Source organism: Populus euphratica, unplaced genomic scaffold (genome assembly GCF_000495115.2).
Source record: "Populus euphratica unplaced genomic scaffold, PopEup_1.0 scaffold22.1, whole genome shotgun sequence".
NCBI classification, from domain to species: domain Eukaryota; kingdom Viridiplantae; phylum Streptophyta; class Magnoliopsida; order Malpighiales; family Salicaceae; genus Populus; species Populus euphratica.
The window spans coordinates 1,398,615-1,423,388 of record NW_011499863.1 but is presented as its reverse complement, the minus strand read 5'-3'; the positions used below and the strand labels follow the sequence as shown (position 1 = coordinate 1,423,388).

At 34.0% G+C, this 24,774-nt stretch overlaps 6 protein-coding genes across 24 annotated transcripts; 2 read left to right on the top strand and 4 right to left on the bottom strand.

Annotated features, from left to right (window-relative positions):
* Window positions 1–5,090: 5,090 nt before the first annotated feature.
* LOC105125444 (ferredoxin, root R-B1-like) lies at window positions 5,091–6,998 on the top strand. 3 transcript variants are annotated; one of them, XM_011025886.1, is made up of 2 exons: window positions 5,091–5,302; window positions 6,310–6,998. In XM_011025886.1, the coding sequence occupies exon 2, from the start codon at window positions 6,323–6,325 to the stop codon at window positions 6,788–6,790; it is 468 nt and encodes a 155-aa protein (XP_011024188.1). In that variant the 5' UTR covers window positions 5,091–5,302; window positions 6,310–6,322; the 3' UTR covers window positions 6,791–6,998. The 3 variants fall into 3 exon arrangements, with proteins under 3 accessions (XP_011024188.1, XP_011024187.1, XP_011024186.1); XM_011025885.1 differs by having other exon boundaries at window positions 5,111–5,302; window positions 6,315–6,998; XM_011025884.1 differs by lacking the exon at window positions 5,091–5,302 and having other exon boundaries at window positions 6,157–6,998.
* A 461-nt stretch (window positions 6,999–7,459) lies between these two features.
* On the bottom strand, window positions 7,460–8,522 carry LOC105125445 (replication protein A 14 kDa subunit B-like). The gene is made up of 3 exons (XM_011025887.1): window positions 8,331–8,522; window positions 7,890–8,165; window positions 7,460–7,768 (listed from the first exon to the last, which is right to left on the bottom strand). The coding sequence occupies exons 2-3, from the start codon at window positions 8,143–8,145 to the stop codon at window positions 7,704–7,706; spliced, it is 321 nt and encodes a 106-aa protein (XP_011024189.1). The 5' UTR covers window positions 8,146–8,165; window positions 8,331–8,522; the 3' UTR covers window positions 7,460–7,703.
* Window positions 8,523–10,364: 1,842 nt separating this feature from the next.
* On the bottom strand, window positions 10,365–12,047 carry LOC105125446 (40S ribosomal protein S25-like). The gene is made up of 4 exons (XM_011025888.1): window positions 11,938–12,047; window positions 11,716–11,790; window positions 11,380–11,514; window positions 10,365–10,715 (listed from the first exon to the last, which is right to left on the bottom strand). The coding sequence occupies exons 1-4, from the start codon at window positions 11,938–11,940 to the stop codon at window positions 10,602–10,604; spliced, it is 327 nt and encodes a 108-aa protein (XP_011024190.1). The 5' UTR covers window positions 11,941–12,047; the 3' UTR covers window positions 10,365–10,601.
* On the bottom strand, window positions 11,279–18,790 carry LOC105125449 (ribonuclease H2 subunit A-like). Of its 16 annotated transcripts, none has more exons than XR_842241.1 (6): window positions 18,398–18,781; window positions 18,183–18,252; window positions 17,347–17,434; window positions 16,757–17,056; window positions 16,393–16,675; window positions 11,279–11,289 (listed from the first exon to the last, which is right to left on the bottom strand). XR_842241.1 is itself a non-coding variant. In XM_011025899.1 (6 exons), the coding sequence occupies exons 1-5, from the start codon at window positions 18,414–18,416 to the stop codon at window positions 15,429–15,431; spliced, it is 363 nt and encodes a 120-aa protein (XP_011024201.1). In that variant the 5' UTR covers window positions 18,417–18,789; the 3' UTR covers window positions 14,889–15,212; window position 15,428. The 16 variants fall into 16 exon arrangements, 10 of the variants coding, with proteins under 10 accessions (XP_011024201.1, XP_011024198.1, XP_011024200.1 ...); XR_842245.1 differs by lacking the exons at window positions 11,279–11,289; window positions 16,393–16,675 and adding an exon at window positions 14,889–15,445 and having other exon boundaries at window positions 16,757–16,844; window positions 16,919–17,056; window positions 18,398–18,773; XM_011025899.1 differs by lacking the exons at window positions 11,279–11,289; window positions 16,393–16,675 and adding exons at window positions 14,889–15,212; window positions 15,428–15,476 and having other exon boundaries at window positions 16,919–17,056; window positions 18,398–18,789.
* On the top strand, window positions 13,116–15,307 carry LOC105125448 (uncharacterized). Of its 2 annotated transcripts, none has more exons than XM_011025890.1 (2): window positions 13,116–13,337; window positions 14,849–15,307. In XM_011025890.1, the coding sequence occupies exons 1-2, from the start codon at window positions 13,148–13,150 to the stop codon at window positions 15,190–15,192; spliced, it is 534 nt and encodes a 177-aa protein (XP_011024192.1). In that variant the 5' UTR covers window positions 13,116–13,147; the 3' UTR covers window positions 15,193–15,307. The 2 variants fall into 2 exon arrangements, with proteins under 2 accessions (XP_011024192.1, XP_011024191.1); XM_011025889.1 differs by having other exon boundaries at window positions 13,119–13,337; window positions 14,834–15,307.
* Window positions 18,791–18,909: 119 nt separating the features above from the next.
* Window positions 18,910–21,472, bottom strand: LOC105125443 (uncharacterized). Its single transcript, XM_011025883.1, has 3 exons — window positions 20,548–21,472; window positions 20,085–20,239; window positions 18,910–19,829 (listed from the first exon to the last, which is right to left on the bottom strand). Exons 1-3 carry the CDS (start codon window positions 21,098–21,100, stop codon window positions 19,575–19,577), a joined length of 963 nt encoding a protein of 320 aa, XP_011024185.1. The 5' UTR covers window positions 21,101–21,472; the 3' UTR covers window positions 18,910–19,574.
* Window positions 21,473–24,774: the final 3,302 nt, after the last annotated feature.

Here is a 24,774-nt window from a genome sequence, read left to right as displayed (position 1 = left end):
ATATATTTTTATCTTTATTATCTTTATCCTTTTTATTTTATGACAGTGACGCTTCCTAAGAATTCTAAAATTAAGCTGGCTACCTTTGATCTGGATACTCTTTAGACCAATGAGATTCTAAGCAATTTGGGCTGGACACGGATAACTTCTACATAATAACTAGGTATTTGACTTGTGTTTTATCATGAGTGAGATATATATTTTTTTTAACAAAAAATTTTGCCCCATCAACTTTTTCAACATTTTTTTCTACTGTTAAAAAAATTTAAGTGAGAATAAAAAAATTTATGCATACATATAATAAAATAAATTGAGAATTACGTGTGCTGATAAACAAAAAAATAAATAACTGACAACTCAAAAAAAAAATTAAAAAAAATCAAGAAACATATATAAATTAATATATTTAATATTACAAAATAAGATATTTACTCAGTTGTGCATGTTATATATATTTTTTTAAAGTAATTTTTTCTATCCAATCAAATTATAATAGAAATAGGCACAAAATATTAAATTAATGTGATAAAATAAAAGGAAAAAAATTTAATGCAAAGTTGTACATATTATAAATATTATCTAATTTTTTTATTTTAAAAAATAAAGTTCATTTGTGATATATATATATATATATATATATGAATAAAAAAAATCTCTTAAAAAATTAAATGCATAAAAAAATAAACGATTGTACAGATAAAATAAAAAAGAGAATAACTATTAATTTTAAAAATAAAAAGTATTAATCAAAAGAAATAAAAAGAAAAGAAAAGCGCAGATGGAATCAGGCCTAGCAAGCAAGATTGCCCGTCAAGCCTCTACAAACTAGACCCTTGTTTTTTTTTATATATATATGGGGTGAGCCTTATTTTTTTTATATAAAAAAATGAGATGATGTGTTGTCTAATTTTGACCAGATTTAAACCACCATAGTGGCTAGAAAATTAGGGTTTAATGTTTTTTTACCTAAAAATCTTTTTTTTTTAATTTTTTTGACCTGAAACACCTTAGGAACCATAACAAACTTATATATAGCTTTTTTTTTTTTAAAAAAAAAACAACCCGAGGTTATATATGTTTTTTCATAATTTTAAAATGTAAGAAAACACTTAATATTAAATCATCTTGTCAAATGGAAAATTTTTAATATAAATATCGACCGTTTTTGTGGCTTAAATCATTATTAATGACATCTTTCATTTTTCTACCATTGAAATCTGGCAACTCCTTTCTTCTTTGTCAACTAGAGACTCTAAAATAACAAAAAAAAACAAATTTTTGTTATAGAATTAACTTGAGAAAACATTGGGGCACCAAAATTATGTGGTTTAAATCATTGTTAATGACATCTTTCATTTTTTTATCCTTGTAATCTGGCAACCCCTTTCTTTTTTCTCAACCAAAAACTCTAAAATAACAAAAAAAAAAAACAAACTTTTGTTCTAGAATTATTTTGAAAAAACATTGAATTGTCAAAATTATATAACATGTGTTAATTTTTAACTTCAAATATTAAAATGTATCTTTTATAAAATTTATAGCACGTCATTCATGTTTGATATCTTTTTTATTTTGATTCCTCATCTTTCAACCCCACTATTTTATAAGAAATCAAAATTAATTGATATTTAATAAAAAACTAAATTGTTAAAAAAATTTAAAAAATCAAATTAAAAAAACTTTTGCACGGTCCATCTGGAATAATATGTGAAGAGATAAACAATGTATTTATGTATTATAAAAAAAGTACGATTTTTAGATTTATAATTATAAATTAAAAAAATTATAAATTTTTGAAAATATAATTAGACTATAATATTAATTCATTTATAAGGTATTATTATTATTATTATATTTTTTACTTCGGTTTTTATCGAGTGTTTAAAATTAATAATATTATAATAATTTTAATTATAAAAATTAGATTGATTTTGTAGAATAATTTAGTCTTGAATTGGTTTGAGTTTACAAAACAATAATTAAATAATTAGCATAACTAACTCAATTCGGTCAAAAACTCATGTTAATTCAAGATAAAATATAAGTAAAAAATCTATTGAATTTAAAATATATATATATATATATATATATATATAGTCAAACTAATTGATTCTTCATGACTTGAATCTTGCATTGGGTTAACTCTCAAATTATATTTAAAATTTATAATAATAATTATTTCTATCTATAAGTTGGCCTGAATCAACCCATGTTGACCATCTCAACATGTAATTTGGGTCCTATTTCTGTTGATCTCTAAATTGGATTTTAAAATTACAGTAATAATAACTTTTATTTTTACATTGATTCATGATCGGGGTCTTACCTCGAGTTGATCTCCAAGTCAAGTTTAAAAACTATAATAATAATCACTTTTATTTATGTTAACTTGGGTTAACTCGGATTCATCCTCCTAGCATGCGACCCGAACCTTTCCTTGGATCGACCCTAAAATCAGATTTAAAAATTATGACAATAACCACTTGTTTTTATGTTGACCTGGTTAATGGTCAACCGAACTCATAACCTGAGGCGTACCTCATATTAACTTAAATTTAGATTTTAAAACTATAATAATAATATTTTTTATTCTCGCGTCAACTTGAATTACACTGACTAGTGGCTTAGGCCTCGAGCACTAATCCAGGTGTTGTTTTAGGCCAACTTTCGAGTTAAATTTTAAAATTATGATAATAATTATTATTATTTTTACATGTATTAGTTGGAAAATTTTGGAATTAAATTTTTCTTACAGAAATATTTTATGAATGAAAAATTAAAAAATACATTGTATTTTGAGTCACGTCCCTTCTTCACCTCTTCTGTTGAAAGTACAAAAAATTACAAGTTATCTTAAAAATAAATTTATTTTTATTTCTATGTCTCTTTAACAAGAACATATTTTTATCTTTATTATCTTTATCCTTTTTATTTTATGATAGTAACGCTTCCTGAGAATTCTAAAATTAAGCTGGATATCTTTGATCTGGATACTCTTTAGACCAATGAGATTCTAAGCAATTTGGATTGGACAAGGATGACTTCTACATAATAACTAGATATTTAACTTGTGTTTTATCATGAGTTAGATATATATTTTTTTAAAACAAAAAATGTTGCCCCATCAACTTTTCCAACATTTTTTTCTATTGTTAAAAAAAATTAAGTGAGAATAAAAAAATTTATACCTACATGTAATAAAATAAATTGAGAATTACGTGTACTGATAAACAAATAAATAAATAAATGACAACTCAATAAAATATTAAAAAAATCAAGAAACATATATAAATCAAGAAATTTAATTTTACAAAATAAGATATCTACTCAGTTGTGCATGCTATATATTTTTTAAAAAGTAATTTTTTCTATCCAATCAAATTATAATAGAAATAGGCACAAAATATTAAATTAATGTAATGAAATAAAAGGAAAAAAATTTAATGCAAGGTTGTACATATTATAAATATTATCTAATTTTTTTATTTTAAAAAATAAAGTTCACTTGTGATATATATATATATAAATAAAAAAAATCTTTTAAAAAATTAAATGCATAAAAAATAAACGATTGTACAAAGAAAATAAAAAAGAGAATAACTATTAATTTTAAAAATAAAAAACATTAATCAAAAGAAATAAAAAGAAAAGAAAAGAAAAGCATAGATGAAATCGGGCCTCGCAAGCAAGATTGCCCGTCAGCCCATTTGCCAAGCCTGTACAAACTAAACCCTTATTTTTTTTTTTACATATGGGGTGAGCCTTACTTTTTTATATAAAAAAATGAGACAATGCATTGTCTGATTTTGTTCAGATTTAAACCACCACAGAGGCTAGAAAATTAGGGCTTAATGTTTTTTTACCTAAAAATCTTTTTTTTAAAATTTTTTTGACCTGAAACACCTTAGGAACCGTAACAAACTTATATATAGCTTCTTTTTTTTTAAAAAAAAACCCGAGGTTATGTATGTTTTTTCATAATTTTTAAATGTAAGAAAACACTTAATATTAAATCATCTTGCCAAATGGAAATTTTTTAATATAAATATCGACCGTTTTGGTGGCTTAAATCATTATTAATGACATCTTTCACTTTTCTACCCTTGAAATCCGGCAACTCTTTTCTTCTTTGTCAACCAGATACTCTAAAATAACAAAAAAAAAATATTTTTGTTCTAGAATTAATTTGAGAAAACATTGAGGCACCAAAATTGTATACAAATATCAACCGTTTTTGTGGTTTAAATCATTGTTAATGACATTTTTTAGTTTTCTATCCTCCAAAATCTGGCAACCCCTTTCTTTTTTCTCGACCAAAAACTCTAAAATAACAAAAAAAACAAACTTTTGTTCTAGAATTATTTTGAAAAAACATTGGGTCGTCAAAATTATATAATGTGCGTTAATTTTTAACTTCAAATATCAAAGTGTATCTTTTATAAAACTTATAGCACGTTATTCATGTTTGATATTTTTTTTATTTTGATTCCTCATTTTTCAACCCCATTATTTTATAAAAAATCAAAATCAATTGATATTTAATAAGAACTAAATTATTAAAAAAAAATATAAAGATCAAATTAAATTTTTTTTTACACGGTTCATCTGCAATAATATGCGAAGAGATAAACAATGTATTTATGTATAATAAAAAAAGTACGATTTTTAGATTTATACTTTATGGTAAAAAAGAAAAAATTAAACGAGAATCCAATAATCCGGCTTTTAAATAGGCAGTGTGCAGAGACGCAAGACTAGCAAGGAAGGTTGGGCTAAAATATTCAATATAGATGAGCCTAACACTGGTTGTTCTGGCCCTTCGTCTGGAGCCGGAAGGGCACAAGAGAGAGAGGGGAACAAGTCTGCATTGTTTTACTCTTACCTTCGTGCATATCTATAAAAAAAAGATGGAAGGAAATTAAAGAGAAAAAAAATGGTTTTTCATTTTTAGGCACATCAAGATCAAGAAAAGGAAAAAAGAGAGAGAGGGTAGATCCATGATAGGGACCTATCCTTACCTAATCTACGTTTCTGTTTTTACTATCTTGCGAGATTCCAGAGGCCATGAGAGAATCCTACCCATATTCACTGTACTTGTAAAATGCAATCTATCTAATTATAATGTCTCCCAAGAGTCACTCTCTCACCCTCACACAAATCCCAACTTACTATAAAACACCTCACGTGTTTTTACACACGCCATCCTGAGTCTGACTTTGGTAGGGCACCCTCCTCTTTTCTGATCCCCTTGAACTTTCCGCCCTTAAACTTCTTTCTAGGTCTCATCGGTCAAGTTTTCCTTGTAAGATCTCTTGCCTTTTGCTCTTCTTTACGAGGTGTATTTATCCTGTTTTGTTTTTGTTTTTGTTTTTTTTGTATCTCTGATCTGTTATTGTCAGCTTTTTATATGTTCCCTTTTGATCTTGATATGCTATATAGAAGTTTCTTCGTTTCCTTTTTTACTGTTGTTGTTTGATAAAATTCTGTAGCTTGGATCCAGGGAACTTTATTTTTTCTTTTTTCGAATCGAAAAATGCAGTGAAAAACATGGTAATAATCTGTTTTAAGTCAGCCTAGTATGAGCAAATCTACTGGGGTGGTTCTGGGGTTTGTGTTGTGGATGAAAAAATCTGCTGTCTTTGAAGTGGATGAAATCTTGTTATCATCGATTGTAGAAAAAGATTTTCTGAATTGCCTGTAATTTGTGGTCACAGCTAAAATATTGTGGAATTATTCTGATGGCCAAGAATCAATTGTCTGTAATACAGCTTGTGAAGAGCACGAGTCCTTTAAAAGGAAAAAAAACCATCGATTTTGCCTGGCTTGATGGTTTGAAGGGAATTATTTTCACTTTAAGCTCAAGGGTCTTTTATTTGCTCGAGTACGTGTCTTCCTGAGTAGACCTATTGATTAGAAATGATTGTTTATCATATAATTCTCCCTACCCCCTGAAACTATTTTCTCCGTGATCTAGAAATGATGATAGTATCACCTTCATCAAAAAGATTTTCTTTGGGACATTCCCTTATACTGCCCTTTTACGGTGTAGCAGCTATAGATCATTTATCTGACTGCACCTTTTACTGTTCGGAGATTTTTTTACTCATGAATCAATGATAGAATCACGTTGGATTCTCTCGTTTACCTTGGCAAGTATGAATCAATGATAGAATCACATTGGATTCTCTCGTTTACCTTGGCAAGTATTGTGTCTATTTCCTGCAAGTATTACGTATTTGAACCTGCGAAGGAAAGAAAGCTATGCTTGACAGTAACTGAGTATCCACTGAATGTTCTTAATTGCCCTAGTGCAGGTGGAAACATGTCAACCGCGAGACTTCCCACAACATGCATGATCAGAAGCGCACCCCCAAGTAAAGTTGCAAGCCCAAGCAGAACATGTGCCTTGATCAAGAGCCCGGGTGCTTTGGGTTCTGCAATGAGCGTATCTAAAGCATTTGGCCTGAAGTCGTCGTCCTTCAAAGTATCTGCAATGGCAGTTTACAAAGTGAAACTAATCATGCCAGATGGATGCGAGCACGAATTTGACGCCCCTGATGATACTTACATCCTTGATTCAGCTGAAAATGCAGGAGTGGAGCTCCCATACTCGTGCAGGGCCGGAGCCTGTTCTACTTGTGCTGGTATGATGGTTTCAGGATCCGTGGACCAATCAGATGGTTCATTCCTCGATGAAAAGCAGATGGAGAAGGGATACGTCCTTACATGCATCTCATATCCAACTTCGGACTCTGTGATCCACACACACAAGGAGGAAGACCTGTATTGAGCATGCCTCGTTGCGCTTATCAAATAATGCAAGAACCTGCATTCATGGTAGATTGAGTAGGTTACTTCATTATCTGCCATTTTTACTGTTTGTGTTTGTGCTTTGTACTGTTATTTTTTGGACATGTTCTCTAGCCCCCATGTTTCGAAAGCTTCATTTCAGTCAACTTGTGCCCAATGCGAATTGATTTTGGGTTTCATGCGTGTAATTATCAATGGACATCTACTCTAGATCATTAGGAAACCCGCCTATGCTTGATTTGTTTTTCAGGTGAGGCCACAAACTGTTCGGGACCGTCCAAGACGGGGAGCAAATGGACGTTTACTCTGAAATTCTTTTTGCCATGAATGCATAGATGCATCTAACAGAGTGCAATGGCATTCAATTCAAGAATGATGATTACTGACATTTTTGAATTAATGTCACTCCCTAAGGGATAATCGCTGTAAATTGAACATCTCAACGCGAAAAACCTTATTGAGTTGGGAGGAGGATCCAATACTTGACCACTTCATGTACTGATTGGAATGAATAGAATATAAAAAAATTGCCATATGAAAGTGATCTACATGTAATTAATATTCTAATTAGCATCTCTAAAGGGAATTCCAGTAATCCAGCCCTTTCCTCTTTGAATCTTGATAACAAAATAAATCATCACAAAAGCCAAACAAAAAGACTGGACTGATGCCAAGTTCACTTGATTTATATAAAAGAGTCGGTTTGCATTATCAGAACAGACAACATGAACCACCTGAGCAAATGATGCAGTTTCAAGCTAATACATGCCACGACACTCAAGATAGTTTTTTTCTTAATCACAAACCCACAATAACCCTGGTCTAAAATATTACAACTTTCCATAGAAACAAACCATTGCTTGCCCACTAGTAAGCAGGCACAATGCAACTCCCTAAAGAAATAAAGCTTTGAATTCTCCGTTTGCAAGTTTGCACAATTGATTGTACGAAGCAGCATCTGCAACAAACAAAAAAAAAAAACATGTTCTTAATCCTTAAATGATGCAAACCCGGGCTACGATTCAATCGCTAACAGCAAAGAGACCAAGAAAGATTGGCCAGTAACTAGAAAGTCGTACCAAACGCGTCGCCGAAGTTGGTCCATGTTTCGGCATGGACTGACTGATTGCCATCAGCAATACCAATCACTTCAACAAATTTCAAAGGAGGGATAACAGGCAACCCTTTTATAATCAACTGATGTTCATCTGTAGATTTTGCAGTCGTGTCTGCACCATCACATTGAATGACTTGAACCACAGCTCGAACCCTTTTCCCAATGTACAGAGGCAATGACTCCCCGTTGACAAAAATTGAAGGGCTCGATGTATCCATGTTCTGAGATGTAAAGATAACTAACAAACAACCCAGTTACTAATTTCTGAGGAAAATCACAACAGCAACATGTGGATCGACAACGCTAAAACTAGACTGTTGAGAGATCAAATTGATCTTCAAAGGCGAGAGAAAAGAAACGATGAAAAAGAAACGAATCTTTCGAATGAAGTAAAGAGACTTACCTAGAAGATCATAAACAAGCGTATGGATGTTTCTGTGTCTGCGGAACAACTTGTAAAAGAGAAGGGATTTTTTTTGTAAAGAGTTCTTGAAAAAATAAAGGGCGGGAAATCTGACAGAATTTAGGCGGGAGTCTTCTAATTTCCAACTTTTAAGAAGTCTGGCAGACAGACGAGGATTAGGAGTGTTTTTGTTTTTGAGATAGCCATTTGTATTTATGATCTGAGAAAAAAATAAATTTTAAAAAATATGATTAAATGTAGTTAGTTGAATTTAAATATATATTTAATAAAAATTATAATTGAGTTTTATGTATAACAAAAAAAATGAATAAATTTTTTATTAATTATGTAATTACATTTGCCTTTAAAAATATTTTTTTATTTAGTAACGTATTAAAATAATACATTTTTATTTTTAAAAAATTATTTTTAATATCAGCTTATTAAAATGATTTAAAAACATTAAAAAAATATTAATTTGAAATAAAAAATAAAAAAATTATCAAATTTTTTAATAACACTTTTAAAACAGAAAAATAAACAATGTTTTACAAAATTTAATTAAAAATTATATAAAAACTAATTCATAAAAACTGCATTTGAATCTTATGATATAAAACACAAAAACTACGTTTCAATCTTACAATATAAAACATAGTTTTTACACTCTGTTTTTTATAAATGCAAAAACAGGTGCAAAACAAACACACCCATTCTCTCTCTTTCGGGTGCCAATTGATTTTGAATTTAAAAGGTATATACCTTATACCCAGTCTACCTATCTGATGAGTTTCGATAAATTCAAAACTTAGAAATTAAATTAGGCTGCATTTTTTAAATTTAATCATTTTTTTTAAGTCCTCACTTCTCAGTAACCTAGACCAAACCCAGTCTAAATCCCATCAAATCAACCCTAACCAATTTCCTTATTTAAAATAAAAAACCAAAACACCACCATTTTAAAAATAATTCTTAACCAAGTTGTCCTGAATAAATATAGTAAAACAGGACTCTTATCTTAGTTACTATTCTCCAATCTCTTTAGGTAGTGAATGACTCATGGGTATGGCGGAAGAAGAATAAGGAATAAATACGACTAGACTTTAAGCTTGAACGTGGGCAATTGCCTGTTTAAATGGAAGGAAGAGATGAGCGTGATAGGGCTTTACCGGGCTTCACTCTTTAAGGCTAAGGGTAAGACCTCGGTCAATCAGTTCCTAAGGATATGCCTCTGGAATTGCAATTAGATGGTTCCTGCTTTCAGTAGACAGGGAATTGGATGAAGTAGACATGGGATTGGACAGCGGCAAAGATAGGCCTGATCCAGGAATGGTGATGTCTCGTCCTGACATGGCTTACCCTCCCTAAACCTACTTTAATGGAACATGCCTAGGGCAGAGAAAGGTAAGTTTATCTAGCCCGATAGGCAAAGTTTTTAAGAGAGGGCACTTCGTGGCTTAAACGGCTCTATTTTCACCGTTAGAGAAGAAAGAAAATACATGCATATAGGCAAACCCCACGAACAACTAAACCATCCGGTTCGGGAGCTCCAAGGAGGAAGAAAAGAAATAGGATTCGGATGAAGAATAAGAAAGAGAGAACGATGCCGAGGCTGAAGTCGAAACCTAAGTCGAAGTTCAAGCTAAAGAAGGTGCCTAAGTTTAATTTAAGTGTACGTCGCAATAAATAGTTCAATTTTATGTTTTTGATTGAGTACACTGCACGGTTAGAAAAATTAAAATCCACTTTAAAAGATATTAATTTAATATTTTTTTTCAAATCAAATTTTTTTTAAGAGCACCTAAAAATTCAAGAGTAATGCCAAAAACCCCCTACCAAAACAAGCAGGGATCTAGCTCGAAAGGCTTTTGATGAAGTTTCCAAAACTACTCTGCAGGCAAGGCATGCAATCATTCCCCAATATCAAGTTATTTAAAAATATAAAGAACAGGGATCCTAAACCTGCATAATTCCTAATTTAGGTCTAAACTGGAAAAAGATTGGATCCTAAAAATATAATGTTAAAGCCCTCGATTTGGAGAACATAAAAAGATTGATCTGTTGAAGGTCTAAACAAGAAAAAGAGAACCCACGTCAGTAAAAGTATTGCTAATGTACGAGAATTTAAGCATGAAATTAAGTTCTGCAATGTAAGAAATAAACATATCAAAACTTCATTTCCAACATATAACTGGTGGAGAGAAATGATAAAGAAACAAAAATGGAACTAGCTTCCTCTCTATAACATGGAGAATGCTAAGATTCTGTCTCTTAGGTGTTGGTAGCCCTAGTGTAGATCTGTTGGCTGGCATGTGAAGAGACCATTCTAATAGATCCTCTGGCCATTAAATCCTTGATAGCTTTGCGTGCAAGAGAGCCACTAATCTGAAATTCAGTTATAAAACAAACCTGTCAATATAACCAGTGCCTAGTGGCAATAAATGCAAGGCACCAAGAAGACACCAGATCATCATAATTTAGTGGAAGGACAAAAAATAAAGAAAGAAGAGCATCCTGGCTCAGAGGCAGGAATCTAGATCATTTTGAAATGAAGGTACACATGATGGATCAGAAATGGCTGGTTATGATATCACATTGAATTAGAATGAGACGTTGATGAATAATCTCAGGCTAATCTTCTTAAATTTCCCTTCAAAGAAAAGTGTTGCAGGTAAAAATAAAACTTCAATTGTAGGATGTTTTGTATGCCAGAAGACAAGGAATTCAACAAAAGATTATGTAACTTCATAGTATCCTAATAGGTATCCACATTTTGATGTTAACCTAACCTTCGCGAAACACAAGAAAACATCAAATCAAAAGCTTTTTGGAGCAAGATGTGCCTCTTGTGAAACGCACCAATCTATCTCAGCACAATAGAAGCTCAATGCCAGCGGATCCAAATTAAATATGCAATTTCCAAAAACAACACAAGATTCATTCTCAATCAAAAAAATGCCTATACTAAAAACACAGAGCATAAAGGCTAATGTGAACAATTAAGACTAACAGCATGTGAGAAAAGTGGTGACGGGCAGAAGGAACATACCCTCAATCTGTCAGACAAGACAGAAGGAGTGATAAGCTTATACTTTGGAGCTTCAGAAAGTAGCTTATCGTATGTAGCTTGATCAAACAAAACCATGTTGTTCACCTTCTCCTTTTGCTTTCCCTTGCTCCATTTCTGCACATAAAACCCCAGCAAATCAGAACAAGAAAAAACACTACGCCAGCTATGCCATTAGCACCGAATCACCAGTATCAAAATTCCCTAGCAAAGTCTTCTCTTTTTTTCTCATATGCAATAACACCAACAAAAGAAAATCATTCAAGGCTTAACACACTAAATAACCAAAAAAAAAGAGGAGCCTGTGATTTGTTGTACCTTCTTCTTCTGCTTGCCACCCCCGGATTTTGCTGGCTTTGAAGACGGAGGAGGAGCCTTCTCCTTCTTTGGTGCCTACAAAAAAAAGAAAAAAAACCCACAGATCAATGAATGAAACGGCCTACAATAAAAAAAAAACCCACAGATCAATGAATGAAAACATTGTAGACAACCGTTTGGAAGCCTGGAAAATTTAAAGGATAGTGGTTTGGACATTGTTACCATGTTGATAGATCAGAGATTATATCTCTAGGGTTATGAAGTCACAGATTAAGAGCAACCAGGGCTTAGCGAAACGAAGATATTCGGCTTGCAGGGAGTATTTATACGTGTGAGTTGCTAGGGTTTTTGGATTTAGGGTGTGTTTGGTTGCTTGTTTCGGTACATTCTTGATCTAGGTTGGACACGTAGAAGGCAGTCTCAGTGGGCTTCATTCAGATTGGACTCAAGGGGTATTGGGCCTGAAAACTCATTTATATGGGTTATTCAAAACAAATGATTTTTTATGTCAATATTGTTTAATATTTGATTAAAAAAAGAGAAGAGTTGATGGAATTATGATGAAAGAATCAATATTTTATATTTATTTAAATAGATCCAATATTTGAACTACTTTACACAGTTGATGTAGGTTTAATAGATAAATTTGTTTCTTGTTTTTCTTAAAATATTTTAGATTATATTATCTTAATCCTTTATATATTCAAGCTCATCCGATCATCACCAATAATTAATACATACAAAAGTATATTGGTTTAATAAAGGATAATTGATATAGGCGGGCCCATTGAGCTAATGTTGGCCCAGCAGCACTAGGTGCTTGCATTGCTTCTTCCAGTCTCCAAGCACGGATCAATTATTAAAAAAGAAAGCAGTGCCAAGAAAACAAAAGGCTTTAATAAGTGGAAATTGCGTGCGCCTCAGAACTTCCAAAAGTACACAAAATCTGATGGCTAAAACAACCAGGATAATACCATGTACCCATCAAAAGCAACAGAAGAGGAGGAGGAGAAGAAGAAGAAGAAACCTCATCTCCACCGCAATCTAGTGGCCTGGAAAGATACCATGGAGAGAGAACAAGGCAAGTCTCTGTTTGAAAGACTCGAGTGGAAGACATTCGATGCCTAGGAATCCATGCCCACTTGGGTTTGGTTTGGTGATAAAAAGATAAAGCAAGGTTTCACATTTGTCTCCTCGCTCCTCGTTTTTGAGGGTGCTTATAAATATAATTGAGGTAATTTTTTTTGAATTTATTTAAAAAAAAAAATATTTAAAAACATAAAAAATTCAGATTTTCAAACGGTGTGTATTTAAAAATATAGTAATAGTTACTTTTTTAATATTTTTCATTTTAATAAAAATATATCAATTTAAAATAAAATAAAAAAACTTCACACTTTTTTTAAACACTTTTAAGACAGCCCTACAATATATGCTAGGTGGTCTACCTAGAAAGAGAGAGGATGAAGTTCCACAGGGAGGTTACAGAGAAGCTAGAGCTCTACAAGCACCTTTCATGCAATACAAAGGGAAGATGGGATTCCTCCTTGGACTCCTCGTGATCACCAGCTTATGCCTGTCTGCATCTTCAACACCACTCGACGATAAGCCCTTCCTTCCAGGTATCCTTCTTTCGAGGAGAGCAGAGTTTATATATTTTTTTATTAGTAGCCTTCCAAAAAGAAGAGAATTTCTTGAGTCGCTGTTTTTGTTTTTCGTTCGAGTAGAGAGGTAGTAGATTAAGGGCTCTAAGACGAGCCAGAAAACGCCGGTGTCCATGAAAGCTGATGCTTGAGCAGGTGGGTTTGAGGAGAAACACAAGCACCAATTATTAATTTCTTTGCTAATAATACTTGGTCGTCTGATTATAGGAAGGGTGTTTTTTTTTTCTGAATTATTTTGGAAAATTAGCCAATAAAAAAACATAAATAATAAAGAGGAGAAAGGGTGGATGGCTATACATTGCAATTTTAATTAAATTATTCTGGAGTTCGTTGTTCATCACCTTTTGTGTGGTATGAACGTTTTGGCTATACCTTTTCCATTCTATATTACTTCTCGGATTTCACCCTCTCTTCTTTTTTTAAAAAAAGTATAATTTGAACTGTTAATAATAAAATAAATGAAAATTAAGTTTACTCTATTCAAGTTATGGATTTATTTATATTTAAGTATTCCATGCTAATTACGAAAACCTTGTTAAATCTTGTAATCTAATCTTTCATCGTGAACTTTAAACATTGGAAAACCCTTTTCAACTCGTTTCTTCATGCCACAGTCAAGCAAGAAAGATCATTCTTTTCGAACTTAGTTTTGAAATAATATACACATTATCTATCTTTCAAGTCGGGATAGAGTAAAGAATTAAAAGTAATCTATCTTCTCAAAAATTAATAACTGGTATTATTATTTTAAAAAACATTATTATTATTTTTTTATAAAAGATTCAATAACCCAAAAACACTATTTCCCAAATAATTTAACATAGAAAGTAATCTACTTTCTCAAAAATTATTCTTATAGAATTCCCTCTCTGTCAATCAACCGAAGTATCAGTTAGGAATTGAATGAAGGAAAGGATCTTGCAGTAGTGATTAGTCAAATGCATGAACAAACAAAAATAAAAAAGGGAGAATCAGACACCTTTTAAAGCTCTCTTTTTGATAATTTCAAGGCAGTATAGAATCAAACATTAAATGGTGCAAACTTTACTATAAGAAATTTCCTCGAAAATTCTCTATAAGAAATTTCCTGTTTTTGGTATACTCTCACCTCTGTAAGAATAAGAAACGATGCCTGCACGACAATATCATGATTAGCAAACGATGAATAAGAAGTTTGTAATCTTTTTTGCTAGCCACGTATAAGTTACACAAAAAATTGTTGCTGAACATGGTTTGGTGGACTGCATATCTATCTCGGTTTAGATTTAAAAACTAAGTAGAAATTGATAAGCTAACTTTAAATTACATAACATATTAATTTATGATTTAATTATTCTAGTTAAAGCTCTATTTAATTTTTAAAAAATAATCAAAATGACACACGTTGATATGGGTTCATTTGGATTAACTCACTCAATGTGGACTTTTTTTTTTGTTTTTTTTTTTTTGCCAAGGGAGATCCAGGACAGATACTTTGCAGGAGAATAATCTGGGAGCTGCAGGCACACATGAACATGGCATCGGTAGCATTGACGATGATTCTAACGAAAGAAGTGGCATAGTACACAGCAGCAAATTTGCACATGGCGGCTCAGCTCATGGACGTGCACATGGTGGTGGAGCAACTGGGGCAGCTGACGATGCAAATGGTGCTGGCGAAGCACAAGGAGGTGGAGCAGTCGTCCCGGTTGTCATAGCAGGTGCTGCAGCTAATCACCGACCAAACAACCACCACAATGCTGGCAGCCGCCAAGTGAACTGCATCGTGCCTACATTGATTACAACCACCTTTGTTGCTCTCATTGTACATTAAGCTAAGTGTAGAATGACCCATTACGCTAAAAATAATGGTATTTGTCACTCAGTTTCGGGTTGTGTTTGGAGCCTGCCTTACAGTAATATACAAGTCTGTGTTTGTGCACTTTGTACATCATGTTAAGTCAATGTGCTTGCAATTAGCTCGTGTAGCAATCACACCCAAGTTTGCTGCTCAAGGGCCAGAAACATCCAGCACCGTCAGAGTCCAAGTGTAAATAGCCTGTTTCTCACCTAACTCTGAGGTAGTCCTGGATAGTTGAATGGAAACAGACCTCCCCTCTGCGTTTAAAGAAAACAGTTGATATGCACGACTAAAAAAACATAATTTCTGAAGGCCTCTTTTTAAAAATTCCCATGATATTTCCAGGTTAAAATTCATCCTTAACCATCAGGCTACATTCTAGAATCTGCATACTATATATTCAGTTAAACTTCTGTAAGAGATGCATGCTGGGATAGTTCTTCGATTCATTTATATGAAGGTAAGCAATAGTTACTGTAGGTATGGAATAAAACAGCAACCAAACTTCATTGCTAAATTAGTAAGTTGCACAAGTTTGCGAGTATGGAAAAAGTTGCAGCGGCTTTTACCACTAGATTCAGTTTCCTCACTTTTCCTCTTGGACGTTGTGACACCAAAACTGCTTGATTTTAGTTGCCGCTTCTGACTGCTACTACTAGAACCATCTTCCACTAATTTATCCAATTCTCTGCTTAAAAATAAAAAGGAAAAATGCAGCAAAGCATGACACATTCAATATCTTTACCGTTTTCTTCTTGTGGAATGGATTGCAAAGAAAACAGTAAAATGAGGTATTGTTAAATTCCACACAGCTCAGACTGCAAATGGCACCCATGAAAATACAAGAATCAATCCTGCTTTCTACAAAGTGGACCATATTCATGAGCGAGTAACATGGAGTGCACCCTTCAAAGACAACTGACTAAAGTTTTGTGCCTGTTTTGGCATCTCATGCAAAAGAGAAAAAGAAGCAAGGAATTGTGAAGCAACATTTATTTTGAAGGGGGTCCATCAAACTTTTATACTAGCAGGTTACACGTATGGCTATAAACCTCAGACTCTCCTCCAGTCCAAGGATGAACAAGGCCCCAATAATCATAGATCATTCAAATTGACCTCACCCCTAAAACATTCCCTGGATGCAGTTATGACTGAACAAAGAAGTGATATTACCCATCTCATTAAAAAAAGCTGAGATAAGTTAGTTCCTGTCTTCGGTTTTAGAGTTACATAGCACCTCACATCACGCAGCACAATGATGCAGCTGCAGAAGAAGGGTATTGCTATGGGAAAGTAAAGAAAGGACCGATAATTGACCCAAGACGTCAACCATGTTCTTGGAATAGGGTGTGCATGTACCCCAACTGAAGCGGAACAGTGTTGGGAATCCAAATACTGAGTGTTCGTGTTTGTTCCAACCAAGCTTTAGTTTCAGGATTTGCACGCAACAATAAAACTAGATTCAACAGACAAACAGAAAAAATTTAGAGGGTGAAGGTTATATTGCACGTCAAAGAGAAGAATAAGCAATGCTAACCTCCAGGGTATCCAGATCCAAAATTCCTAGCCATGTTTTAAGCTGTTTCATCAAGTACCCATCCTCACAAGGTCCAATCTCTTGTAACCTCCTCGGTTGAACAGAAGATAAACATATTGGCAAGAACAAATTAAGGGAATCAAATGGGTGGGAAATCACTACCTTTGCAACAATAATTGCTCCACTCACAACTGGATAAAGACTACCAGCCTTCTTTGCAACAACAAACTTGACAAAAGGAAAACTTTCAGACAGTTTTATTCTATATTTATCAGGATCTCCCACTGTATCCACATAAATCTGAAACCCAATCATGTGAACGTGTAAGCATTTTAACTTCTATAGCAGCATTATTTAATGATAGTGATGCCAAAGCAAGTCAAAGAGCAGATAAACAAGGTTGACACAGAATCATATGTTTTATCCAAGATCTTATGCACATGAGTTCTAAGGAATAGAGGAAATTATCTATATAACTGACACATCTTATTAGATGTTAAGGTTTAGTTGAGAAGAGTGAGATACAATGAATTTGGATAAACATGCTTTTAGGGAAAAGCCCGTCTCTTCTAAGTCAGAAAAAGTCTTACCTCGGTTAAAAGAACTCCCATGTTTAGCACCCTATTCGCAAGGCCACTAGCAGAATCCTGTGATATTTCATTCAGGTTTATCTTATTCCTAGAGAGAAAAGATAAGAAAAACATTTAGTTACCAAAAAGTCAAAGAACACCAGAAGAAATCTAATTACATTAGCTACTTACTTCTTAAGCATTTTAGCCGAGAGCTCCCTCGGATCAATAACATCAACAGCCCATCCAATTGATTCATTAGCCTTTAGATTTTCAAAATCACCCCTCCCTTTTCTCTTATTTTAAAGTCTTTGAATCGACAAGCAACAAAACAACAAAATAGAATCATCGTTTTTTTTCCAAAAAAAACCATACATATCTGAAGCCATGTATTGAAAGGGCGCAAGTAGCTTACAATTGCTATTGTTGATAAAAAAAAATAATACCGAACTCTCGAAAAAAAAGCTAAAATGCAATCCTTCTTTTAACTTCAATACAACATTTTGCAACCCAAATTCCATTCAGCATCGCATACCATTTTTCAAGCTCTGATAAAAATCTAAATAAAAACTTTTCCATTATTCAAGCTCTAGTCTACATAATTGAGGGGTACTAGCAGCTAATGATAGCCATTGTTGATAAAGATCCAAACTTTCAAATATAAAGATGAAGCAAATAATATTCTTTTGGCTAAACATGGCACGTTTTACAAAAATTCTATTAACCACCATCACATACCATCATTCTAGCTCCAGTTCAAAAGGAAATTTGAACTAATTAAAAAAAAAAAAAAAGACAAAACCTTCACAAGAAAGTAGACAAAACCCAGATCAAAATTAAGTTGAAGAAATCAAAACCTGCAAAGTTGAGGGTAGAGAGTCTTCTCATATGAGCAAGCACAGCACAAGCATCCGTACACCATAGGTTCTGAGAAAAGACAAACAATTAACCCCACCAAAAAAAAACTTCAAGAATCAAATGAAAACAAGAAAAGAAAACCCAGAAAGGGATTGTAAAGAAATGTGAAGCAAAACAAGTACGAGTAATAAAGTGCCAAGAACTGGAACACGACCAGCTTCATCTATACCCATAATGCAAGGCTTTGAGCCCACTCGGGGAGAGTTGATTCAGACCCCATTATGTATAGAGAAAGTCCTTTAGCCGCCACTAGAAGTAAACCACTTCCCTTTCTCCGACAACGGCGTTTGGCTCCCGCCAGAATTGAGAGGGAGGATGTTTCAGTCTTGGGCTAGGACTTGGGTCTAAAAAATGAAAAGATAGTTAGAATAATGTTTCTTCTTCTTCTTTTTTCTAAGAACGGAGGCTAATTACATCTTTTGGAGAAGACCGGTTACATTTTCACTTGCAACCGTTTATTAAAACCGGATACTATGGTAGGTTGATCTGGTGAATTTTAATTATGGGCTTGAATGATATATTTTAATTTAAATTAGTTTTGATATTTAACTAACTAAATTTAGATAATTTAATGAGATGGTCTGTGATGTACTTGATTTTACAAAACTCGATCATATCAAAAAGTTTTTTTTTAATAAAATAATATTGTTTTGAAAAAAAGAAAGAAGCCCAGATTAACGAGTGGGGAAAAGAATCCCACAAGTTCTTCATCAAAGATATAGAAATACCTCTTGCTGTTCACATCAAATCAAGTCACACCATTTTTTATTTCGAAACACATAAGAGATTAAGCAGACGTATAGCAATCGCAAATTACAAATGTCCTGCCTTCTACCCTTTAAAAGACAACAAACAATCAACCTTCACCTCACCAAAATCACACCAGATATCGGTATTTGGAAGTCAGTTTGATCATAGACTTACCAAGTCCATAAACATGAAATTCCACCTCACTGAATAAGTTCTCAAAGGGATAAATGAACTCTGCAGACGAGGTGTTCTACAGACCATGGCCACGGGTAATCGATGAGGTGAAGCAATTCTGATTCGACAGGTTTGAGAAGCAAGAAGTATGCCAATGAGTCCATCGGTGAAATGAATCTTGACTGTAATGTGTTTTCTGCCAAGTAATCTTTCTAGCATTCCATGACAAAGTTCCATTGCTTACAAATAACAGTTTCGAAATGGCACCACTGGCCGTACATGCCACAAAACAAATAGCTTTTGCTTCAGCTATATAAGAGCACACGACTTCTTTTTATCTCTATCAACATTAAGAAAAAACCAGCATTCCACTCTACGTACCATACCAATGTAGCTACTTCTGCACCCTACTCAATAATCCTGCGAAGCATGGAGGCCACGAGTTTTTCCTCTTTGCACCTTGTAATCAAATCCAGGTACTGCATGGCGTCTCGAGGGAGAAGACCTTCAATATAAAAGCTCAACAAATGCGAGTGAGTCCCTTGCATCACATCAATACATTGCTCCAATACCCTCAGTTGCTGATCTTTGCCCAGTTCCAGAGCCTCCATCAATGGTAATACATCTCGCTCCTCCTCCTGGAAGTGCTCTTTACTATGTTCCTATCAGCACAATGGAATCATTCAAATTATTCAAGATATATACAGAGCTCAAGACACCTTATTCGAAAAAGGAACACGAGAAAAATCTCAAACAGACACAGACACACATTATAACAGCCTGAGTAGCCCTGTAGCACTGATAAAACCAAGGAACTTGTAGTTGTGGCAGTAAATTTGGCTTGCACTACACTGCATAGATGGGCCAATTTTCTGAGACTCTTAAAGCCAAAAATTAAAAAGTGATGAGATTTATACCAGCAACGATTTGAGCCGAGTGGAAAGGTTTCGAAGAGCCTCTCCGTAGTCATTGCTCCCAGTGTCTAGAACTCCAATTGATTTCATGTCTTCTCTGATCCCATTCATGATGGGAAGGTCCCTTCCATGCTCCTCATTTGCAGCTTTACACAGCCCTGCATCATAACATTCAATTTGCAGATCATAAGCTTATTGTTGGTTCAATGATAAAGGATGTACTCCGAAACAGCATGCACGTCAATCAAGATTAAATTATTTTTTGAATGATTTTAAAAAGAATCCTGTAATTATAAATTGTATTAAGAAAATTTTAATAAAATTTGTCTCAAGAAAAAATTAAATTTCTTTTTCCGAAAACCCCGCATGAATACATTATATTAAAAACAAATCAATAAATTCTCGACACTGGTGAACATATCTCATTGACCATGTGTACGGACGTAGCTTGAACACGAGACCTTACCTCTGTCAGCCGTTTCGAGGAGTGGAAAAACCACACGCTCCTCCATCTGCGCGTGCTCAACCATGATCTCTAGCAACTGTGAATAACTCTTCCCAAACTTCCTCACCTCCATCCTCGCACTCCCCATAGTCGGATCACCATTCCTCCTCCCACCACGTGTCACCAAATCCTCACTCCACCACACCATCCTCTCCAAATGCCACACCACACTCCTATGTTGCATCGCCACCATTTTAACCACCAACGCTGCCGTTTCACCTCCCTCTTCCACCACCACCATCAACGGCGGTTGCGGCAACTTCACATCAATGAACCGAACCATCATCTCTCGGGAACCTGAAACTGTTTCAGGCCCGAATTGGACCACTGGAATCGGGTCATTAGTGGGTGTAAATTGAAGCGCTCTAGTCTTGTAAAGAAGAGCAAGATGAAGGTAGAGAGTGAAAGAACTGGTGGGGTCACCGTATAATTGGACGGCTGGGGTTGATTTGCTGAAATCACAAGGAGCCAACTCTGCCACCGATTGCTTTGAACTTGTAAAACAATTTCCCATCGTTACTTTCTCAAGGTTTTCTCAAGAAAACACAAATGGGTACTCAAATTTGGTTTCTTTTCTGTGGGTTTTGTCAGTAACAAAGAGAAAAGAGTGAAGTGCAAGAAAAAAGGGATCAAGTTAAACAGAGTAAAGTGATGGGCTGGTTAGAAAAAACAAGAAAGAGTTGAAGAGTAAAGTAGTTGAGGATGAAGGCAAGAACAAACTGAAAGTGACATTAAGAGAAGGATTTTTGGTTAAAGAAAGGCCCTCTCTCACTCTCCGTGTAGAAGCAAGAAAAGGATGCCGAGCGGGGCTTGGAGGGGAAGGTTTTCCCTCTCTTTTTCAGCAGAGTTTGGTGCGTTTGTCTCCTCTATTTTTTTTATTTGTTGTAATTTGGTCACTTTGTTAGTATTTTCTTTTATCTTAATGTTATATTTACTGTCTCTTAGCTCTCGCTACTGTTTGAAAAAGTAGATTTTTTTTTAGAGGGTGTAAAACCAGTTAACAACAAACATATATATTAATCATGGACAGATATGATTCTCCTCTTATTCTATTGCAAGTGTATTTCGACAATAATTAACATAACCCTGGGAATTGATGATTATAAAAATATTGAACATCAAACTAATATAAAATCGAAAACTAGGGGACTGAATAAACGTTTTCCCTGAGTGGTTTGCTGGCTTTGATTCCTATGGTATGTGGGTTTCTGACACGTTACATGAACAGTGATGTTCCTTCTAATTTTCCTTATCCTTTCGATTGGATTAAGAAACAGGAATGAACTATGGATAGGATGGGAAAATAACATGGAAAGTCAAAAGAGGAAAGGGAAATTAGCGCTGGTGAATCTTGAATGGGGATTTGGATTCCACCTGTCGTTCATGGATTTACTACAAAAATAGAAACTCCAACGTAAGCAAAGTGATTGATTTTCAACTGTGTTCATAACTTATGATTTAATCAAATTGATTGCCCAATTCAGATTTTTCCAAAAAAGGCAACTATCTATACGATAATGAAATAACAATTTAAAGGGAATTTCGTATTTTAGTTCGTGTTTAGTTTTCTGGTCCAAATTACTTTTTCAATATATTTTTTATTTAAAAATATATTAAAATAATTATTTTTATTTTTTATTTTAACATTAACACATCAAAATTATTAAAAAATATATCAATTTAGTATTTTTTAAAACAAACATATTTAAAAAAAACAATAAAAAAGGAGAGCCGCCAACTCCCAAACAGGTTCCTAGGAAGAAATTTTACTATAATTCCATATAAAAGGGCTTGATTGGAAATTGTTTTATAAGCTGGGAACCCAATTGATAAAAAATAAAAATAAAAATAAACTGGGACCCCATATATGGAGAGATGAGTAAAATGCTGGGGACTAGTCGCCTTGAAGGAACTAGCCGAGTCTTGAATTCAGTTACTTACTGCAGCCATGCAAGTGGAAAACTTTAGAAAACTTAAGAACATGATAATTGTGATACGAAAACAAAGCTGCAGGAATAATACAGGATCTGGATCCTAAAGAGTAAATGCCACTCACATGGTGCTGGTCCAACTTTGACTCGATATAGGGATTTGAAGAGATAAAATATAAATTCATGTTTTATTCTCGATGTTTTCGAAGAGATTAAAACAAATGCAAGAATTGTCTTCGCCGTATGATCCAAAACTAGCTGGGTTTTGAGGAAGATTTTGCTCCCATGGATTGATCACTGGCCTAAGATGTGGTCCTCTACAGTCGAAGGGTTTAATATTTTCATGAATGGATAATGGAAGCAGACCTAATTGACTGCATTCATGGTTATGGTTGCTGGCAGAGGCATAAAAAACCAGTCCATCACCATCATTTAATGCCATGGTTTGAAAAAATTGCTACGAGTTGTGGGTTATCTAATTTTGTCTCCACTCTCTACAAGGTATTTTTACCCTGGAATCACTACCTTGTACAGTGATGATAGTGCTTAGTTGGCCTTAATGCGAAGTTTTAATTACCATTGTTATCAGCATCTATTAAGAATGCAGAAATTACATGGGCTGCAATTCTTTTCTGGAGTCTGTAGATACTGTTCGATGATTTTCTTAAAGTATTTTGAACATATTCTCGAAAGGAAAATGATGTTTTCTTGCATTGTTTTAACTCTTAATTAACACTATTAAAAAAGACATATCGAAAATCATTAATTTAATGTTTTTTTTAAGGATAAAAACAATCTTTATTCGCATCATCAAACACGTACTTAGGATTTAAGGAATACATAGATATAAAACAGTAACTAAGAGTGATTGTTAGCTACAAAAGGTAATTATGCATAAAAACAACTGTTATATGGTAATGTAATAATTAAAATGCAGGAATTGGTGGTGTGAAATGCTACAAAACAAAAAAACACAGATAGTGGTAATACACTAATTAACATTGCAGGGAGTGGACCAATGGGCTCAACAGGGAAAGAAACTGAAACCGTTTTCCATCTCAAAACTAGTTTTGCTGGTTTTTTTTCCAGTGTAAATGTTTGTGCTAACATTAAAAATCAATAATGTAACTACAATTTCTTGTCCTTTTGCATGTGTTTTGTCCCTTCTCGCAAAGGATTTGGCTCTCATGCGTTAACCCCTCCTGTGCCTATAAGAAACACTCCTTTGCCTGTTAGTGATTCCATCCTTCTTCATTCCCTTCTTGTTTTTATCAACTTTCTTGCGATTTTAGCTATGGAAGGCAATGGTTTCTCTAGCCTGAAAGACCTGCCGAAGTCCCCATCACACCCACCAACCCTCGTGAGGTCTCAATCCATACCGGCAACATGGGGTTATGAAATTTTTTCAAACACCAATGAAACCACCAATGTTGATGATGGCTTTTCTGACCTTCCTCTTGAAGAGAGTTCTTTATCCTCCATCAACTCTTTAGATGCAACATTACCGTATTCATCTTCCCCACCACCATCTTGCTTGACTGATCTTTCTGACGTGATGAGTGAAGCTACCTTTGATCAGAAAGAGGAGATCATGAATGTGGATGCAAGAAAGTACGTGGCTTTTGGGAATTCAACTAGGATAAAGGGATTGTTACCTCCACCAATCTCTTGCCTGAGATTGTTTAACAAAGGTATGCCTTATAGGTACCTCAATTATACTGAAGAAAATGACAGTTTTGAGCTTGAGGAGATAAAAATCCCTCAAGGAGATATTTTGCGTGCTAACCGCGCAGGTGGGCGTTTGAGACTAACCCTTGTGGTTTCCGATGATGAGAGCTCTGACATTGAAGAGGAGGAAGAGATCATGGAGGAGGAAGAGACCACTGGCACTATTGAATAGGCGTTAGTTGTTTTCTGTGTTCTTGTTTTTTCATGGTCGGTGTTTAACTTTTTTTTCTTAGTAGACTCGCCTGCTGCTGTTGTTATTGTTAACCTTTTGCAGGTTATGTTGTCGTTGCCTAGCGCAGTGTGGCATGTGTTTAGTTTCCCCTTTATTTTTCCCAAACACCCTTAGGTGGTGGGGTTTTTTTTTTTAAAAAAAAAATGGATAATGGAATTATGCGGGTCAAGAAAGAGTAGTTCTTGTGTTGTGGAACTCAAAATTGTCATGGTACTTAAATTTCAAAAAAATTTAAAATAGTAAAAACCACGAGCACTTTCTCTCCCATATTTTGTTTCAAATGAATTAGATGTAAAT

What these genes read in the sequence shown, in the direction of transcription:
- LOC105125446 (XM_011025888.1), bottom strand. An exon ending in GTGGCAAGCAGAAGAAGAAG is followed by an intron (nt 11,515 to 11,715) that starts GTACAACAAATC and finishes TTTTATGTGCAG; the next exon opens with AAATGGAGCAAGGGAAAGCA. An exon ending in TCTTGTCTGACAGATTGAGG is followed by an intron (nt 10,716 to 11,379) that starts GTATGTTCCTTC and finishes ACTGAATTTCAG; the next exon opens with ATTAGTGGCTCTCTTGCACG.
- LOC105125444 (XM_011025884.1), top strand. Translation starts at nt 6,164, where the DNA reads ATGATAGAATCACATTGGATTCTCTCGTTTACCTTGGCAAGTATTGTG.
- LOC105125443 (XM_011025883.1), bottom strand. Translation starts at nt 21,100, where the DNA reads ATGGGAAATTGTTTTACAAGTTCAAAGCAATCGGTGGCAGAGTTGGCT. An exon ending in CCTCGAAACGGCTGACAGAG is followed by an intron (nt 20,240 to 20,547) that starts GTAAGGTCTCGT and finishes GTTATGATGCAG; the next exon opens with GGCTGTGTAAAGCTGCAAAT. An exon ending in CTCGGCTCAAATCGTTGCTG is followed by an intron (nt 19,830 to 20,084) that starts GTATAAATCTCA and finishes TTGTGCTGATAG; the next exon opens with GAACATAGTAAAGAGCACTT.
- LOC105125445 (XM_011025887.1), bottom strand. Translation starts at nt 8,145, where the DNA reads ATGGATACATCGAGCCCTTCAATTTTTGTCAACGGGGAGTCATTGCCT. An exon ending in CAACTTCGGCGACGCGTTTG is followed by an intron (nt 7,769 to 7,889) that starts GTACGACTTTCT and finishes TGTTTGTTGCAG; the next exon opens with ATGCTGCTTCGTACAATCAA.
- LOC105125449 (XM_011025891.1), bottom strand. An exon ending in CTCTACCCTCAACTTTGCAG is followed by an intron (nt 17,435 to 18,182) that starts GTTTTGATTTCT and finishes TTTTCTCTCTAG; the next exon opens with GAATAAGATAAACCTGAATG. An exon ending in TGGGAGTTCTTTTAACCGAG is followed by an intron (nt 17,057 to 17,346) that starts GTAAGACTTTTT and finishes ATTGGGTTTCAG; the next exon opens with ATTTATGTGGATACAGTGGG.
- LOC105125448 (XM_011025889.1), top strand. Translation starts at nt 13,148, where the DNA reads ATGCTAGGTGGTCTACCTAGAAAGAGAGAGGATGAAGTTCCACAGGGA. An exon ending in CGATAAGCCCTTCCTTCCAG is followed by an intron (nt 13,338 to 14,833) that starts GTATCCTTCTTT and finishes TTTTTTGCCAAG; the next exon opens with GGAGATCCAGGACAGATACT.